At 46.0% G+C, this 19,018-nt stretch overlaps 1 protein-coding gene across 4 annotated transcripts in view; it reads right to left on the bottom strand.

Annotated features, from left to right (window-relative positions):
• Positions 1 to 9,478: 9,478 nt before the first annotated feature.
• The window catches only part of FBXW2 (F-box and WD repeat domain containing 2), a 33,124-nt gene continuing 23,584 nt past the window's right edge, over positions 9,479 to 19,018 (bottom strand). For all 4 annotated transcript variants that reach the window (XM_061163289.1, XM_061163290.1, XM_061163288.1 and 1 more), the window contains one exon: positions 9,479 to 14,833. In XM_061163289.1, the coding sequence (XP_061019272.1) occupies positions 14,545 to 14,833 (289 nt within the window). In that variant the 3' untranslated portion in view covers positions 9,479 to 14,544. The remainder of the gene's footprint in view (positions 14,834 to 19,018) is intronic.

Genomic DNA, 19,018 nt, shown 5'->3' with positions numbered 1-19,018 from the left:
GCAAGATCCCACATGGCCCAGGCTCCACAGCTGCTGACGCCCTCGGGCCTCTATCCCGGGCTCTGCAGCAAGAGGAGTCACTGCAAGGAGAAGCCACGCACCGCAAGGAAGGGTAGCCCCACTTCACTGCAACCAGAGAAAGCCCGCTCACAGCAACAGGACCCAGGGCAGCCAAAATTAATTAATTAATGTTTTAAAAATATAAATAGAGTAAAACACAATAAGTTGAAATTGGACACAGCTAAAGCAATACTTAGACCAACAGAACAAACACAAAGAAACAAGAAAGAATGAAATACTAAGATGCAATAGAGAACAACTTAGAGAATATTAACAAAATCCAAAGCTGGTTTATTGAAAAGTTTCTTGAGATAGATAGACCATTATCTAACTGACCAAAAAAGAGAGAGAGAGAGGTCACCCAAAAGCTAAAAAAGAAGCAAAATGGATAAATTATTGTAGACACAACAGATTTAAAAGATTGTAAAAGGATTAGAAGAGGTGCTGTGCTGAGTCGCTGAGTCGTGTCCGACTCTTTGTGACCCCATGGACTGTAGTCCATCGGGCTCCTCTGTCCATGGGGATTCTCCAGACAAGAATACTGGAGTGGGTTGCCATGCCCTCCTCCAGGTTCTAAGAGGTACACATTGTTAAATTTGAAAACACAGATGAAATGGATAGAACACTACAAAAAGTAAAAATTGATCAGAACAACGATCTGATAAAGAACTGCCCACACTGATGATGCTAAAAGCTCTCTGCAAACCAGGAATCGGGGCAAACGACGTAACTGAGTACGTCCAGTGCACACATATGGCCTAGGGAGGTAAACTCCACTTCTTAAAGGGGGAGTATCAAAGAATTCATTGACATATTTTAAAACCATCACATATAACTGGATAGAAACAGGCAATTTACAGAAGAGGAAACCTCAAAGCCCAATGGAAGGTAGTTTATAAAGATATTAATGTTACTGATCATCAGAAAAATAAATAAAGCAATAATGATGTCACTTTATACCTGTTGTGGTTGTTTTAGTCGTTTAGTTACTAAGTCGTGCCTGACTCTTTTGAGATCTCATGGGCTATAGCCCACCAGGCTCCTCTGTCCATGGGATTTCCCAGGCAAGAATACTGGAGTGGATTGCCATTTCCTTCTCCAGGGGATCTTCCTGATCCAGGGATTGAACGCATGTCTCCTGCTTGGCAGGCTGTTTACCACTGAGCCAGGAGGGATGCCCTTTTTACCCCTTAAGCAGGCAACAACAACAAAAAAAAACATTAGAAAAGTTGGTAATGACAAATGTTGAGAAGATTGTGGGAACATGGAAACCCTCACTCATTGCTGGTGGGAGAGGAGACGGGGGCGCCATTCCGGTGTAATCTGACAGTATTGAGTCATATGAGGCATTCACACCTCCCCCTTGTCCCAGCCACGGCAGAGAAGCTGATTTGAGCCCTGGGAAGGCAGCCTGGCCAGAGACTCAGCATCCAGGGCAGAAACTTGGGCCAGACCCGTTCTCATGACCTGCAACAGTGTTCCATCCCGGTGCATCCCGCCTTGGACAGTCCTGCTTCCCCAAGGGGCACCTTGACCTCCTACCTGGACCACACCATCCCGTGATCTCATCCAGGCGCTGGAGGGAAATGTCGTGGTGCACAAGTGCCCAGGAAGGCATAACAAATCACTTCTATGGATTGAAAAACCTCTGGTTCGGAGATCAACAGATTTGTGCTCGCTAGCATCCCCTTGGAGAAGGACATGGCAACCCCCCCAGTATTCTTGCCTTGAGAATCCCGTGGACAGAGGAGCCTGGTGGGCTGCTGTCCATGGGGTCACACAGAATCAGACACGACTGAAGTGACTTAGCAGCAGCAGCAGCAGCAGCATCCCCTTGGTCTCAGGCAAACCGAGCTCTCTGAGCCTCAGTTTTTCAGTATTAACGGGACAAAACATTAGATGACATCTATAAAGGTGTGGGACTCCATACTAATTCTGCTGACCACATTTTTGACACACTGGTGCTGAATGTCTGGGGACACAGGCTCCTTTTTCTTGCTCCCCTGTGGGATAGCTCTAAGCAGTTTTTCCTATGCTAAATTCAAACCTACCTTCCCTAATGTTAAAAAATTTAAATAATGTCAAAATAAAATTATAGAGAGCTTGAAGAGAAAAAATAGTTCTACACTCAGAATAAATGCACTTAGAATGAAACAATACATTTGGAATAAAACCAGTAGCTTCTGCCCTATTCTTTTCCATCCCTGAGGCCTGCTCTACAGAGAGTCACAGAGCTGATTGGTCCCTCTCCCCCGCGTTTAACTCTATATTTTAAAATACTGTGTTGCTACTGCTATTTCTTTCTTAGGAGTTTATCTCCTGCATGAGGATTTAGTACAGTTGAATGAATTGTCCTTTGAGCATCCTCATCTGCTAAATTAGTCATCATTCCTTCATTCACTTCTGCTTTCAGTTTCGAAAGTATTCCCACCAGTCTCACATTTATGAATGCCTCCCCCTCAGCTCCCTTTGCCCTTCTGTGTTTCTGTACTGTTTCTTGTTTTTTTTTAATTTTAATTCCTTTACTATCTGCTGGGTATATAGAAGGGGAGAAGATAAAGGCAAGACGAACTTGCCATCATTTTAAGCAGAACTCCCATGAGAGAGTTTCTTGGAACAAAACCTTACTGAAAAAAAAATTAGCCATTTACATCATCTTTGGTCAGTAGTTGATTTCTTGGTTATCACGTCTGAAACTGTGGTTAAATATCTTTTGCCTTTGCTCAATATGTACATGTGAATTACTCTCTAATCTTGTTAATGTTAAAACTAAAAATTTGAATTGGCTTACAGATGAAAAGTTTATCTTCATCTTAAAAAAAACAACAACAACGAAAATGGAACTGAACATTCCTTTAGTATTATCTGGTCTAAACAATTTCTTCTCTTAAGGAACTGATTTTCAGATATGCATTTTTGGTAAGTGATTTGTTATCACTTGCATTCCACTGGAATTTAAAATCTGTAGTTTTAAGAAATGAATAGCCCCATTTGAGTCCTACTGTAGTTCTTTTTGGGCTTTTCAGGCGGCACAGTAATCAAGAGTCTGCCCGCCAGTGCAGGAGATGCAGGAGACTGGGGTTTGATTCCTGGGTGGGGAAGAGCCCCTGGAGGAGCAAATGCCAACCCACTCCAGTACTATTGCCTGGAAAATTCCACGGACAGGGGAGCCTGGTGGCTACGGTCCACGGGGTTGCAAAGAGTCAGACACGACTGAGCGTACACGCTTATTTCTTTTTAGAAGCTTCTAACTTTGACATTTGCCAAAATCAGAGATCATTTAACTTCCTCCAGGCTAGACTTTTAAAATTCTTTTAAAATAAGGAATGGGGTGGAAATATCAGGACCCCAAGACATTTAGAGAGTTCAAGAGTTTTCTATTGCTTTTTTTTTTTTGACCTCACAGTGAGGCATGTCAGATCCTAGTTTCCCCACCAGAGATGGAACCCATGGCCCTTACAGCAGAAGCAGAGGGTCTTAACCGCTGGACTGCCAGGTAAGCCCCAAGAGTTTTCTATTACTTTTTATTCTCTTCCCAAAAAAAGTGTTTTGCAAGAGTTCAGATATTATCGCATTGGATTCAGCCTTCCCTTGGGAGAGGTTTTTTTCCTCCATATTATAGCAGACCTTTGATCAATTTGGAGGAGAAAATCAGTTTTGTCAAACAGCTTCAGAATTGGGGGGAAGGGTCCTGGCCCTATTTATAACATCAGACGCAGAAACAGAATCTTGTTCATTTCCGGCAGGTTAAATGGGCAAGTTGTTCTCTGCCGTTTAGTAGCAACTTTAAACAGTAGACAGCCACAATTTGGGGATTAAAATGTCTCACAGAAACTTTGCAAACACTACATGGTTTGTTTATTGATCTGAGAAAGGTCCATGTGTATTTTTTATTTCTGGATGACAACTTTCTTTCCTTTTAATTGAAGTACATAGTTAATTTACAATGTTGTGTTAGCTCTTCAGGTCTACAGCAGAGTGGTTCTCACACACACACACAACATTTTTTTTCAGATTCTCCTCCTTTATAGGTTTTTACAAGATATTGAATCGTGGTGTGCACTTCTTTCAATTTCTTTTTACCTTGCTCTTGCATTTCCCCACTAGTTTTTCTTCATAGTGCAATTTGATAGAGGTGTATTATTCTAGTGTATGATAAGAAGTATTTTGTACAAAATTAAAGGTATTTATTTATAAAACAATAAGGAAGAGTTTATGTAGTCTGCCTGCTGATGTCTTGACATGAAATGCCTTATAATAACTGAATGTAAAGTAGAAGGCAATTCCAGTTTTAGAACACATTCAGAGTGGCTGTAACTTTAAGTGCAAGAAAGTCCTTGCTGTGTCAGTCACTCAGGGTCACTCTGCAACGCCATGGACTATAACCCACCAGGCTCCTCTATCCACGGAATTCTCCAGGCAAGAATACTGGAGGTGGCAGCCATTCCCTTCTGCAGGGGATCTTCCTGACCCAGGGACTGAAACCCGGTCTCCTGCATTGCAGGCAGATTCTTTACTGTCTGAGCCACCAGGAAGCCCTTAAGTCTAATTCAATTTTATTCAACAGCAGCAGAATTCTGTTCTACTCATTGCCATATGTTATTCCCAAGAATCCCACTAGGTGGTAGGACAGGCCAGATAATAGACAACAGCCATGGTTCTAGACCTTTGTAGGCATGGGGACCACCTGCCCAACTCCAGCCCCAGAGTTTCTGATTCATTAGGTCTGTGGTGTGGCCCAATAGTTTGCATTTTTACCAAGTTCCCAGGTAATACAAATGTGCTGGAAGGATATCACACATGTTGGGAACACAGGATTATAGGAATCAATGTAGACCAATCCCAGGCCCACTCACCCACACGTCCATCCAGCCCTCCTTCAGAGTTTATGCCATATGGGCGCAGAGAAGAGTAAGACACCATTCCTGTTGGCAAGACACAGTCTTATGGCGGAGAAAAAAAGAATCTGAGAAAACAACACCTTGTTTTTTCAGCTTAGGCTGGCCCAATATTCTTCATAAGTGTTCTTTGTTTTTCTAATTCCCTCTCAGAGTTCAAGTCGGAATTCCCTGGCAGTCTAGTGATTAGGACTTGGAGCTTTCACTGCAGTAGCCCATGTTCAATCCCAGGTTGGGGAACTAAGATCCCACAAGCTGAGCAGCACAGCCAGAAAAAAAGGGAGAGTCAAGCTTTGTGCCCTTAAAGCTTGAATGATCAACCAGCTCAAGAGTCACCTCACATGGCTAAATCTGCTGAACTAGCAAAACTCAGGAATGTTTGTTCTCCTGCAAAACCTCACAGATGGAAAATTTCCTCTCTGAACTCACAGAGGCCTGAAATAAAAAAGCACCAACAAAGCCCTCCCTGACTCTGCATTAATGAGTAAAACACCAGGACAACTATGTTCCTAGACTCTGCACTCAGTTTCCTGCTGAATTAGGTCCTTATTTTAGATTTCAACACGTGAATTTTGGGAAACATTTTTTTGATTTATGATTGCCCACATTTTCCTATAAATACTATTAGTCACCTGTTACATATCTTCAATAGGAAAAGTTTAAATTGAAAATACGGCTCCAGGATGCCCCTGGTGGTCCAGAGGTTAAGACACACACGTGGAGTGCAGGGGGCCCAGGTTCGATCCCTAGTCGGGGAATTAAGTTCCCACATGCCACATGGCGTGTCCAAAAGAAAAAGACATTTCTACGTATCCTGTGCTGACGGCAGGTTGGTGGATGGCCCTCTTCTGAAGCGCTGGGACTAGACGTACGTCGACAGGCAGTGTGGAGTTTGTGACCAAGCATGTAAAAACAAAGACCCACTCCAGTACTCTTGCCTGGAAAATTCCATGGATGGAGGAGCCTGGTAGGCTACAGTCCATGGGATCGCAAACAGTCAGACACGACTGAGCAACTTCACTGGTTCACTGGATGTTAATTACTGGGATATAAACAGTGATTGCTGAAAGGTTCACTTGACATCAATCCTTTTTATGGAAAGAAAATTTCAATGCATGCCTTGGGTTGAATTCTTACTTCTAAATTAGTGATGCCTAGATCAGTGAAATTTTATTTGTGACGGTAACTCATCTCAATGTTTCCCAAGTTTTTTAAAATGTAAAAAGAAATAGATGGGTAAATGAGGAAAACAGAATTCAGAAGAAATACAAATAAGCACACACAAAAACATCTGGGGACCTTCCTGGCGGTCCAGTGGTTAAGACTTTGCCTCTCAATACAGCAGGTGTGGGTTCGATCCCTGGTCGATGAGCTAAGACCCCACATGCCTCACGGTCAAAAATACAGAACATAAACAACAGAAGCAATATTGTAAAACATTCAATAAAGACTTAAAAAATATATATATATATATATATATATATATATATATATATATATATATATATATACATATATATATATATATATCACCACATGTTGAAGAAATGACAAAATGAAAGCAACCTTGAGATACCTTCTCTATACCTACTGAATTGGCCAAAGTTTAAACTAACTACTCCACACCGACGGTGCCGTGCTGAAACGTACACTCGAGCCGGCGAGGTGACGACACCCTTTAACCCATTTGGAAAGCATGTGACAAACAGGAAGCAAAAGCCAAAGAAGTGTTACTTCCTGGAGACGGCAGAGGTTTCTGGGGAGCCAGAAATACTCTCTCTTGACTTGGACAGTGGTTACACAGCTGCTAACTCTATAATGACTCAATAAATTTTGTGTTTTATGCTCTCTTCCATGTCTATAACAACAACAAACAAAAAAAGTTAAGAAAAAAGTTTCCTTTGCTTTAATAAGTCATCTTTACCAATAAGTCATCTGCTAGGAACTTGTTCTAAGGAAATCACGCACAAAGAAATTCTCTGTAGAATTATCTAAAAAGCAAAACTGCAAACTACCTAATTATCCACCCAAACAGGAATGGTTTAGCAAATTATATGTAATAAAGGAAAATTACAAAGTATTATGGTAACTGCAAAGACTCAGAGCACAATTCTGACAGCACAATATGAAAGAATGATTTGTAATTACTCAAATCTACACATATACGCATAAGGGTTAGAAGAGAGTATTAAAGATCATTATGATAAATGAGTCTGAGTAATCTTCTCCAAAAGTTGCTGTTGTTGGACGAACTTTGCCACAGAGAAAAGAACATGTGGTTAAAATGCAAAGGAGAGGAATATCGCACTGGCAAGGACTCCCTTTGTCTAACCAAAGAATGATCATCAAACATCCTGCGCTGATGTACTCAGAATACTTTAGATGTTTATAGAACATGGCAGAACAACGCACCCTGCATTCACAGCAGGACTCTCCACAACAGCCAAGGCATGGAAACAGCCCAAATGCCCATTGATGGATGAAAGGATAAAGGTGTGGTAGATATCTACAATGGAATGCTACACAGCCATATAAAAGAATGCAGAAATTATTTTAGCCATTTGCAGCAACATGGATGGGCCTAGAGATTATCATACCAAGTGAAGAAGTCAGAGAGAGAAAGACAAGTACCCTATGATATCACTTATATGTGGAATCTAAAATACGACACAAAAGAACTTATGTACGAGACAGAAGCAGACTCAAAGACAACAGACTCGTGGCTGCCAGGGGGAAGTGGGATGGGAGAAGGATGCACTGGGGGTTTGGGATGAGTGGATGCAAACTGTTATACACAGAGGAGATACACAACAAGGTCTTACTGTGTATAGCACAGAAAACTATATTCAACATCCTGTGATAAACTGTAATGGAGGAGAATATGAAAAAACATACAACTGAATCACTTTTCTGTACAGCAGAAATTAACACATTGTAAATCAACTATACTTTAATAATAAATAAAAAGGAATATGGCAGAACAGGGAAGTCTAAAAGGGGAAGGCTGTGTGTAAATTGGTCTTTCACTTTGCTTCGGTGCGCTGACATTTTCAAGTTATTTTTCCTTCATAACACATAGCCCCTAAGATAATCCATGAAATTTGCTAAAATACTAAGACTGTATCGAGCATCATGTTAAGATCAACAATTGTTGATCACGTAAGATCAACAATCTTAAGCTGTTGCTGGAGAGCCAAAGCATTCACCTCAATTTTGAAAAATGTGCAGATCAAGGGTAAAAGCTAATGGTTTGCCAACTGCAAAAGGTACGACGTGAGGAGTTGCCAAATGAATTGCACAGCTAAGTACTCGGGAACAAAACACTGAGTCAGGCCCAGTGGGGAGGCCAGTGGTCAGCAGACTCTAACCGTACTGGGAGGTCAGTGGGATCCCACAGGCTGGCCTGAGCACAGGTGGAAAGGTTTCAGAGGGCTTTCCCAGGAGGACACGGGGAGACCCAAGGGGCAAAGACAGGAGAAGAAAGAGCAAGAATTGTTTGAAGAGATGAGCTGGGACTCAGACTACACTGATAGACCCAGACACCGCTGGCTGATAACGGGGAGCCCCTTAGGTTGTTGCACGGAGCTGCCCAGGAGGCTCAGTGGGAAAGAATTTGTCTGCCAACATGTAAGACCCAGGTTCGATCCCTGGACTGGGAAGACCCCCTGCGGAAGGAAATGGCAACCCACTCCAGTCTTCTTGCCTGGAGAAGTCCATGGACAGAGGAGCCTGGTGGTGGTGGTTGGGGGTGGCGTCCTGCAAAATGAGTCGGACGTGACTTAGCGACAGTAGGACAACGAGGCTGTTGGACAGAGGAGACGTGTGCTCGAAGGAGTGGCTGGGGAGATGCCCCAGCAGCAGAGTCCACGGTGGCTCGGGAGGCGCACACGATGGTGAGGGGCCAGGCAGCGGTCCAGACCTGGACTGAAGAAGGGAGAGAACGGGAAGAGAAACAAGGCCAGGGAGGAGAAGCCCGTGCCCGTGAACGCTGACCAGCAGGCCTCGTTCTCACCACTTACTCATCCTCCAGGCCACCAGCCCCCCTTCCAAGCCTCAACTTCTCACCTGTGAAACAGGACCATCGGCCCCACATGGCCCTGCTGGAGGGCAAAGGTACAGGCCACGTGTGACGATGAGCCCTGAGCAGTGACATCAGTAGGGAGGATGACCCAACCGGGGCATGTGCCGATCCTCCAGCTGGCTCAGAGCAGCCGGAGAGGAGGCCAGGCTCTGGACTCTGCATCAAGACATTTTCCTCCCCATTTCCACCTATTCACGAAGGTCAGCAAAATCCTTCCTTGCATTTTGCTTTTAAATTTATTTCCACTCTTGGACCTCATTCAGAAATCATTACATTGTTAGACTTACATTCTAGAACATACAGAAAACAGGAACAGATCAGTTGCTTTAGATCATTTGAGGAACAGTTCATTTCAAGAACACCTGTTTTTGAAAAGCTTCCTTGGAATATTGGCTGGGGGAAAAAAAAAAACCAAGAAAGTAGCCTTCATTGCAGAATGTAATTTTTAAGGAAATGCAGCTTTATTTCTTTCAAGTACAAACAATAACTTGGGGTTGGCCGAACCAAATGTTGCCTGATCAAGGGAACCTGCTTTCATGTATGGAGATAAATGATTTCTAGTTAGCACAATCACTCACAGGTGGAAGAACGCTTCTGTGACACATGAAAATAACTTCTCATCTTATAGAGACATCTTGTTCCACAGTCACTCCACTATTTGCTTAAGCAATCCCTTCTCCCCTGCCCACCCACCCCAGAGAGTGCCGATATAAACTTCACCTCACTCCCCCGAGATCACAACACACATCAAATAAGTGAAACAGAAGTTCCACGCTGCCGTAGGTGTTGAATTGGTGAGAACAGCCTGTTTCAACCTGAGCATTCTCATCAAGAGAACTAAGTCTAAATGAATGAAATGTGTCTGTTCACAATGTCAGTATATGGACACCAACAGCAGTGAGCTTTTACCATCTGAATTAATAATTGGCCAGGTTTAAATATGCAAAAACACATTTTTATTTGAGTACATTCATGAAGAGTAGAAGTTAGCTGGGTCTCTTAAGCTGCAACCATTAAGTATGTTCACACTAGTCAAGACTGTAACAAAAGTTTTAAGCAACTGGGGGAGACTGGATACACACGGAAACGACTTGATAGCAAAACACCTTTTTGCACCGAGCACGGTCACTCAGCCTCATCAGGCTGAAGGGAGTGGTACAAAGGTAACTGGTAATCCATCTGGTGACTTATCCTGAAAGAAATCCCATTTCCTAGAGCAAGCGCAGGGAGCTGCAGATCAGGACACAGAGGTGGCCGGCAGGCACTTGTGTCGGGAGTGCTAACCTGGCCCCTCTGTCAGACACTGTCTAGGGACTGCAGAATTCTCAAGAGGGTCTTGGTCCCCTCAAACCTTGGCAAGCACCAGCATAAGCAGGTAGGAAGGCTGTGTCGGGGACGGACCTGGGGCCTCTCCCCTACGCTGACAACCCCGTGGCGCTGAAGGAAAGCGGAGAGTGCGCCCTGGCGCAGGCTGCCTCCCAGGGCAGCAGTCTGACTACACGCTTCCCTACAGGCAACGGCAAGCGGTTCGGATGCCAGGGCCCGGCAGAGGCCCAGACGAGGAGGCATGGAGAGCCAGATGTGAGACGGTGGAGAGACCCATCTCTAGGCACCCCAGAAGTCGGGGCAACCACCACGGCTTCAGGGGTTGGCTGGGTTTGGCCAAAGTAACGCATCAAGCTGGGCTCCTCTCCTTAGCCGCTTCTGTTCAGCTGAAACGCCTCACCTGACAGCAACGATTTCTGCATGACTAACATAATACTGTTTGCAAAAGTACTTCTTTTCTCCCTAAGATGTTTTACAAATGCAGAGCACTCAACATTCTCCCGAGAGCAAACACTAGCATGATCACGTGACCCTCACTCATGTTTTCCTGAGCACTCCCAATGGCCAGAACAGAGTAACTTTGAACTAGGAAAAAGGAAGTGCACACCTTAAAACCGAATAGCAACATTCCCTTTCCTCCACTTAAAAGCTATTCAAACATGTGTACTTCCTGTGGGATTTGTTCAAAGTCAAGCCCCTCCCCTGGAGGAAGTCTTTCTTCCTACTTCTCTGATAGGTCTAAGATGTCAGGTGAAACCCAGCTGTTGACATCACTTATTATATTCTTCAAATAATGGGGTTTGCTGTGGGGGGGGAACCAGCTTCCTTTGGAATGGGAACCAAGTCTGCTGAAACCTCACACCCCCTCAGCTCTCTCGGACCCCATCCTCTCCCCAGAGCCCCAAGTTCTTATGAGTCCCTCCAGAGACCTGAGCTGACAGCCACCCCACCTTCTACCACACCAGGGTTACTGGAGAAATCCAATGCTCGGGAAGAAAGATGGAGTCTATCTGTTCATGACCTAAGAATTTTTCAGAAATGAGAATACTCACAAAAGAAGCAGCAAAGGCAAATCCCTAGCCTCTGAGCTACGGAAGCAGAAGTCAGTGTCCGGGAAAGAGCGCCCCCAACTCTGTGAAAGGAGCCTGAGTTACCCCTATCCACTGTGCTCAACTCCCCACCTCGCTTTCTTCTTTTCCAAAGGATGGGTCGGTTTTCCATTTTTATAGAAGTTGTTGTTGTTTAGTCACTAAGTCGTGTCCAACTCTTTGCCACGCCATGGACTGCATGCAGCACGCCAGGCTCCTCCTCTGTCCTCCACTATCTCCCAGAGTTTGCTCAAATTCATGTCCACTGAGTCAGTGATGCTATCAAACTATCTCCTCAGCCCCCTTCTCCTTTTGCCTTCAATCTTTCTCAACATCAGGGTCTTCTCTTAATGAGTTGCCTCTTTGCATCAGGTGGCCAAAGAATTGGAGCCTCAGCTTCAGCATCAGTCCTTTCAGTGAATATTCAGGGTTGATTTCCTTTAGGATTGATTGATCTCCTGGCTGTCCAAGGGACTTCAAGAGTCTTCTCCATCACCACAATTCAAAAGCATCAGTTCTTTGGTGCTCAGCCTTATTTATGGTCCAACTCTCACATCTGTACATGACTACTGGAAAAACCGTGGCTCTGACTCCATGGACCGCAACACTATACGAAGAGGGATGAAGGCAGGGCTCTGAGCACCGAGGTCAGAATCAGCTGCGCCACCTCGGTGGTAACCTTGGTGCTCGCCACTGAAAACCGACAGGAGACGGGGCTGCCATACAAGCTTCAGGTCTGTCATTTCAAAGTTTCCCCACAGATGACTACATAATCGCGTGGTCTTTAAAGCAACTGGATGTATGTCGGAAGGTGAGGTGGGACTACGGATGATCATTAGACCTGTGATCTCAGTTTCATGTTCCAGGTGGATGAAAATGAGAAAAGTCATTTCCCCTCACCGTGGCCCAAAGCCTCCTGGGTTTCCTGAGAAGTAGATTCCAGCTTTGAACCTAGTCCCATTTCTTAAAAGGACCAAGCAGCACTCACCCACAGAAATCAATGTGAGATGGATTTGGGGTATGAAGATCTTGTTCTTTCACCTGATTTCCTCAGAGTCTCGGCATGGATATTACCTAAATCCATCCTTGGGAGCAACCGTCAGTTCTCATAAACCCTGACTTTGCAGCATTTGGAGGTCTGTTGTCAGGCTCTAGGGTGATAGGATTTGGGAGTGTGGTGTTCCCCCTGTACTTTGAATCATTCTCAGCTCTACCAGCAACCCTTTTCCTACCTGAAAAATGGGTTAATATCAAAGTTAACAAGAAGAAAGAATCCCTCATATTCCCAGGCAGGGCCTCCCACTCAGGCTCCAGCTCTTAAATTCATCTTCTAACTATTAATACTTTCCTGGAGGTCCGTGACTGAAACGCCCCCTCCTCACTCCTCTGTCACACAACTGGGAACTCTTAAATTCTTCCCAACACTCGTTCCCTAGACTGTCTCCCTAATGTTTGTGACAATTACATTAAAACACCGCCACTGTCGAATCACAGCCTCGCCTACTCTGCAGGAATGAGAAGGTGGGGAATGTGAACTGGCAGCCTGCAGACTCGCTTCGTTTATTAGCCCACTGCATTTCACATGATCTCCAAGTCATTGTCCACATTTTTAAAATTAGGGAATTATAAACACAATTCTGGAGGCCTAGCTCCACCTGACACATCAGAAGGCCTGTGCAACGCTGGGCTTCCTCCCGCCTGGCAGGCAGGGCTCTGAAACCGCCCGTCAGAGGAGCGTCCCCTGGTACAGCTCCATCCTGCCCGGAGGGCGGCGCTCACCTATGCTCTCTGCATGGCTCCCCGGGCCTGTGAGTTTGCAAACCCCAATCTAGCGCAAGTCCTTCACTTTCAACAGAAAGTTAGCCTGCCTGAGGCAACCCATCAAGAGAGAGACAGCGGAGGACGGAGCGTCAGGGTCAGGGACCTCTCCCTCTGAGCTGGCACACCCTGCCTCTCCAGAGAACCCCAACTCCTCTCAGCACTTCTTCCACCAACTGCATACAGTTTTTAAAGCAGACTATGTTAACATTTTCCACATTCCCTTTTATCCATTCTTTTTTTTTGCATGTTTGATTTCCTTATAGATGACAACTTTGTATCAGTGGTTTCATTTATAGATGATCTCCAAGATCATCATGCCAAGAAACAACGAATTAGCAATCGGACAAAACTGAAGCATCAACTTTTGCAAAGCTCGGCAGACACAGGACCAGAAAGAATCCCAGAAATCAAATGACAGCCTAACAACTAGCTATACAGACACAGAAAACGGGGCCAGAGAACTGCACTCCTGGGCTGCGGGGCTCCTAGGGAACAGAGCCAGGCTTCAGTCTGCCAGCTTGGCGCCTTCCACTGAACCGTGTCCCCTCTACGCAGTCATGGAGGTGGCAGGTGACCCAGCCAGCTTGTTCCACAGAAACAAAGACTACAGAACTTCGTGCATCTCAGACACGGCCGACCTTGGCTCTGACAAGAATGAGGGCTTAAAACGTGTCACAAACCATCAATCTATAGAACTGGATTTGCACTGAAGACACATTTTCTTTAGAACTGGTATTTGGTGGAGAGCATGAATGTCACAGAACTTGGTGGTCTTTATAACACGGGTCGTTATAAAAGCTAAGCCCCATGTGAGAAAAGTTGCTGTAACAACATCATAGCACCTTTGCTTCAATTTCAAAAGAGAAAAAGGCAATGGTAAAAAGCTTTAATAATAGACTGTGTTTTTATAGGCAACCAATTAGCAGATTAATGAGCCATTTAAATTTCTTTACTTAAAACCAATATTCAAGAAAGATGAACCCCAGATGCAGCCTCTCACACGGACCCACATAACTAAGGACAAATAGATGATGAACCCCAGACGAAGCCTCTCACACTGACCACAAACTAGGAACACATGAAGCCAACGGTGCGCCCCGTCAGCGTGCTGCGGTGTGTGTCCACAAGACGAGCCCCCCGCCCCGAGCCCCGGCCCCGGCAAACAGATAGTGATTGTGCGCTGCGCGATGATGCCGTGAGGTGAGAACTTTGGTTCATGCAGGTGGCTGCCAGGGGCCGCGCGCCAGGGCCGCAGCCCCGGCGCCCCACGTCAGCCGTGCTGCTTCCACAGCACCAGGTGGATGCTGTGGTCGGGCATGCTGGTGGCGAAGACCAGGCCCGTGTCGTTGTGCCCGTCCAGTCCGTTCAGCCAGGACGCTTCACCCGCCAGGAAGCTGGAGCCCCTCTTGGACTTCCTATACTCGGGGAGAGGCCAGCGGCTAATCAGGCTCTCTGTCCGCAAGTCCAGGATATACAGGTAGCGGTTGTCAAACAGCAGGGCAAAGATGTCTCCAAAGCCAAGCAAGGCCAGGTTTGCTATCTCCGGAGTCTTGATGACCCTACAAGGATGAGAGTTAAGACACGTGAACCAGGCGTGAAGGCAACTGTGCATCTGTTTATGCACAGTTCATGTCATCTTTTCTGGAGACACTGAAAACCAATACAGGGGACTTTCCGTTGGTCCAGCGGTGAGGCTCCACGACGCCACAGCAGGGAAGAGGCCCGACGCTCAGTCGGGGAAGTGAGATCCTCCGTCCCGTACGCAGTGCAGTCAAAGAAAAACACCAATACAAAATTCAGGCAAATTTAAAACTAGATGAAACTTCCTTATAAAAAGGAAAATATGAGGCGAAACCTCATTTTTCCTATTTTGGAAAAAAGGTGTGGGAAAAGAACCCTTCATAATAACATAACACAGGCATATAAGGAAATGAACATTTATAAAAGCATAAAATGCCCATCTAAGCTGGAAAGGACCTTTCAGATTATGTCATTTAATATTTTCATTTCTAAGATGTGAAAAGTAAAGACCAGCCAGGGTAAATACTTTGGCTAAGGATTTACAACTAGCTAGTTACTAGTCAGAAGGAGAGTCTGACACTCAATTCTCACCGCTGGGTAAACACTGCTATGTATCATCCCTTGTTTCCTGAGCCCCTCAGATGCCAGAATCTGAGGATGCTCGAGCCCCTCAGCTACCACGGCGCAGCATGGTCAGCCCTCCGCGGTCATGGACGCAGGCACGCAGGTGTGCCTGGCCGAGGGGAGCCCCCCACGCCCAGAAAGAGGACGGAAAATCAAGGGATTTGGTGCTGCTCCGCTCTGCAGGTGGCAAACACAGGTTCCGCTCAAAACAGTCTAGAGGCTGAAAATATAAAGTTTCCCAAATAATTCGGAAACATTTAATAACAACAGATTCGTAGTAAGTTAGAGAAAACTGGGAGAGTAGGGAGGACGGCTTTAAGCTTCTCAGGCTGGCAGGTCACAAAACTCTGATGACAAAGGCACGGTGGGGAGAGACCTTGCTGAGGAGGAACACGGAACAGCTCTCAGTCTCTGCACGCTCTGTCGGGGGAACAGTCACTGTTCTCTCCGGAAGCCTGCGAGAAAAGGGACAGGACAGAGACATACCAATTCTGCGGTGACTGTATGCTTGAGCCCAGGTGACAGCCCGGTTAGCCCTACATCCTAACAAGGACACCACCAACTAGGGTGTGCAAGATGTCAGCAGAGGGGACAGGGCCTGGTAACCAGGACCACCGTGGGACAGCTGAAGAGTATGAGCCGGAGACGGGGAGAACAGCACAACCCTCGCCTTTCAAGAGCGAGGGATGTGCGAGGCCCCGCACGAGGGGCCCCAGCAGCAGAGAGCTCGAAGGGAAAGAGCAGGACACAGAACCGGACTCCAGTCTGGGGCCAGGAAGGGAGGGGGACTCAGCACGAAGACAAAGACCTGTCCCTCACACTCGTCAGGTCCAAAACTAAACTTCGTAGCCAGACCGGTTTCTCTTCGTCTCCCTGCTTGCTCACTCACCCAGCCACTCAAGGCAGGAGACGTGGCAGCCATCCAACCCTAAAACCATAAATCCAATCACCGAGGTCTATTGGTTTTATCTCAATTTTCCTTTGAGGTTTTCACTATGACCTGAACTGCCACAGCTCTGATCTAGGACATCACCTGCTGCCCGCACCACTGCCCAGGGCTTTCAGCTGGTCTCCCCACTCTGTTCTTGGACTCTGTCAATCATTTAACCTCACACTTCAATCTACAGCTGTTACCACCTGACTCAAACTCTGAACCCCTCCCCTGGCTCTCCACTGCACTCCTGTCCGCCACACCGGTCTTCTTTCCGTCACTCCAGCGCACCGGGCTCCCGGGGGCTCAGGGCCTCTCAGCAGGCTGCATGCTCGGGCCACCATGTTCCTCCCCACACCCTCAGCTACATGCATCTCCTCACCCTTTACAGCCTGGCCTGACCCTCCTCCTCAAAGCTCTCCTTTACTTCTCAGACTAGGTCTCAGAGTACCCCATTCCACGTTGCTCTTCTCCCAACCATTAAAACATCTGCATGTAGTCAGCTGTTTAATGTCAGCCTTCCCTGTTCCGTCATGTCTACAAGTTTGGTAAGTACTTCTGCTGGTTCCCAGCGTACATCACGGTGCCTAACACACAGCTTAGATACGTAAGTATCTGCTAACGACTACAGCAGTGGTGCAGTGAGCACGGGAAAACACAAATTCCTACAAGACAAGAGTCAAAGAAGACTGGGGAAAGCAGGAGAGTCTAGTAAGTCCCACATCACTGACACAAGCAGAAAATGACTAGAAACTTAGAAAACTGAGTGGCTAGGGGATCAGATTTGAGGCTGGGAAGGATGAAAGTGAGTCACTCAATTGTGTGGGACTCTTTGCAACCCCATGGACCACACAGTCCATGGAATTCTACAGGCCAGAATACTGGAGTGGGTAGCCGTCTTCCCAACCCAGGGATCAAACCCAGGTCTCCCACATTGCAGATGGATTTTTTATCAGCTGAGCCACAAGGCAAGCCCAAGAATCCTGGAGTGGGTAGCCTATCCCTTCTCCAGGGGCTCTTCCCGACCCAGAAAACTGAACCAGAGTCTCCTGCATTGCAGGCCGATTCTTTGCCAGCTGAGGTACTAGGGAAGCTCTAAACTGATTTCAAAGACTCAAGCGCAAACACGCTGCAGGACTGAACACAGGTGTTGACAGGCTCACAGTACCCTGGACGTTGATTACTTTAGGACTGCAAACAGACGTCCCTGCGGTGCAGTCTGCGCCCATGAACCTGCGCGCCGCTGCCTGCTACACCGAGAGAACCTCCCTCAACACACCGCACCACACCCTAGCTTTCACAGAGCGACACACTGCTGTTGCCGCCTTCTGTCTTTTCAGTTAGCATCAAAGCGTAAGGAGCACAACCGAGTACTGGCAACTGAGGCCACAGTCACATAATTGTTCAACCCCTTGAAGAGAGACTGTTTTATTCATGTGAGGAAGAGGGGGGAAGTAAGAGATAAAATATCTCCTTTTCAAAAAAAAAAAAAAAATCTGAACTTAGCACTTGCAAGCAGCAAACAATTGTGCAAGTTTATTGGTTACAGCTAGCATATCCAAACAGCAAAAACTAACAGAACTTCTCATCTGGAATTTGGACTTCACCTGACATTCTGAGTAAGAGGCACACAGGAGAAAAGCAGGCGTAGGATCAAATGAAACCTTTACAGACTCTAAGCATTAAAAAGATTACGACACCGTTCTTCCACCCTGCCTCAGCACCCCTCTCTTCCAAACTTTAATTCAAACAAAAGCATTAGTAAACTAGCAAAGATCTGGTTTTCCCAGGGTGACCACAGTCCTATCTGGGGGAAAGTGGCTGCGGAGCCCACTCAGACACCAAAATGCATGGCTGCTCAAGTCCTTCGCGCAGAATGGTGCCGTATCCGCATATAACCTGTACACATCCTCCCATGTGCTCAAATCATCTCCAGGTTACTTGTACCTAAGACAATGTAAATACTATGAAAATAGCTGCTGACGCACGGCAAATTCAAAATTTTGCTTTTTGGAACTTTCTGAAAATTTTAAAAAAGTTTCCATCCTCAGTTGGTTGAATCTGTGGGTGCTAAACCCATGGGCAACCATACTCGAATTTCTTACTTTGCAAAGAATCAAGTTCTTTCAAAAGTTCCTTCTGTCTGGCTTGCTGCTACCATGGGCATATGTCTGCTGGATGATCCAGCCATGGATGGATGGACGGATGGAGGGGGAGGTGGGTGCTGGGCTAGGGTGAGTTGTGGGATGTTCGGCCAGGCCCCTAACCTCTCTCAGCTTCAGTTTCCCAACCTGTAAAATGAAGAGCTTGGACTAATGTTTTCTAGGATCTGTTCTAGTCTGTTTTGTCTGCATGCAGTTATCAATTATTTCCAGAAACTATTCTGATAGCTTGGAAATCTAAATGGTTAGAAATGCAGATCTGAGAAAAACAAAACAAAACAGTAGTAGTGTATGTCTGACTCCAGGAAGACAATAATGAGGCTGTGACTCTACGACCAAAGATGGGACGTCAGCTGCTGGCTAGCAGGATCAGATCCGAGTTGACCTCTAAACAGTCACACATAAAAACAATGAAGATAAAATGTTGTTTCTGTCTCCAGGCAGTCCCTTCTGAAGCACACTATGGAACACTAATTCTGTGAGCTGTCAACAGGCACTCCTCCAAG

This window comes from Dama dama, chromosome 16 (genome assembly GCF_033118175.1).
Source record: "Dama dama isolate Ldn47 chromosome 16, ASM3311817v1, whole genome shotgun sequence".
NCBI lineage: Eukaryota > Metazoa > Chordata > Mammalia > Artiodactyla > Cervidae > Dama > Dama dama.
The sequence above is the reverse complement of the archived record's forward strand: the minus strand, read 5'-3'. Positions and strand labels throughout refer to the sequence as shown.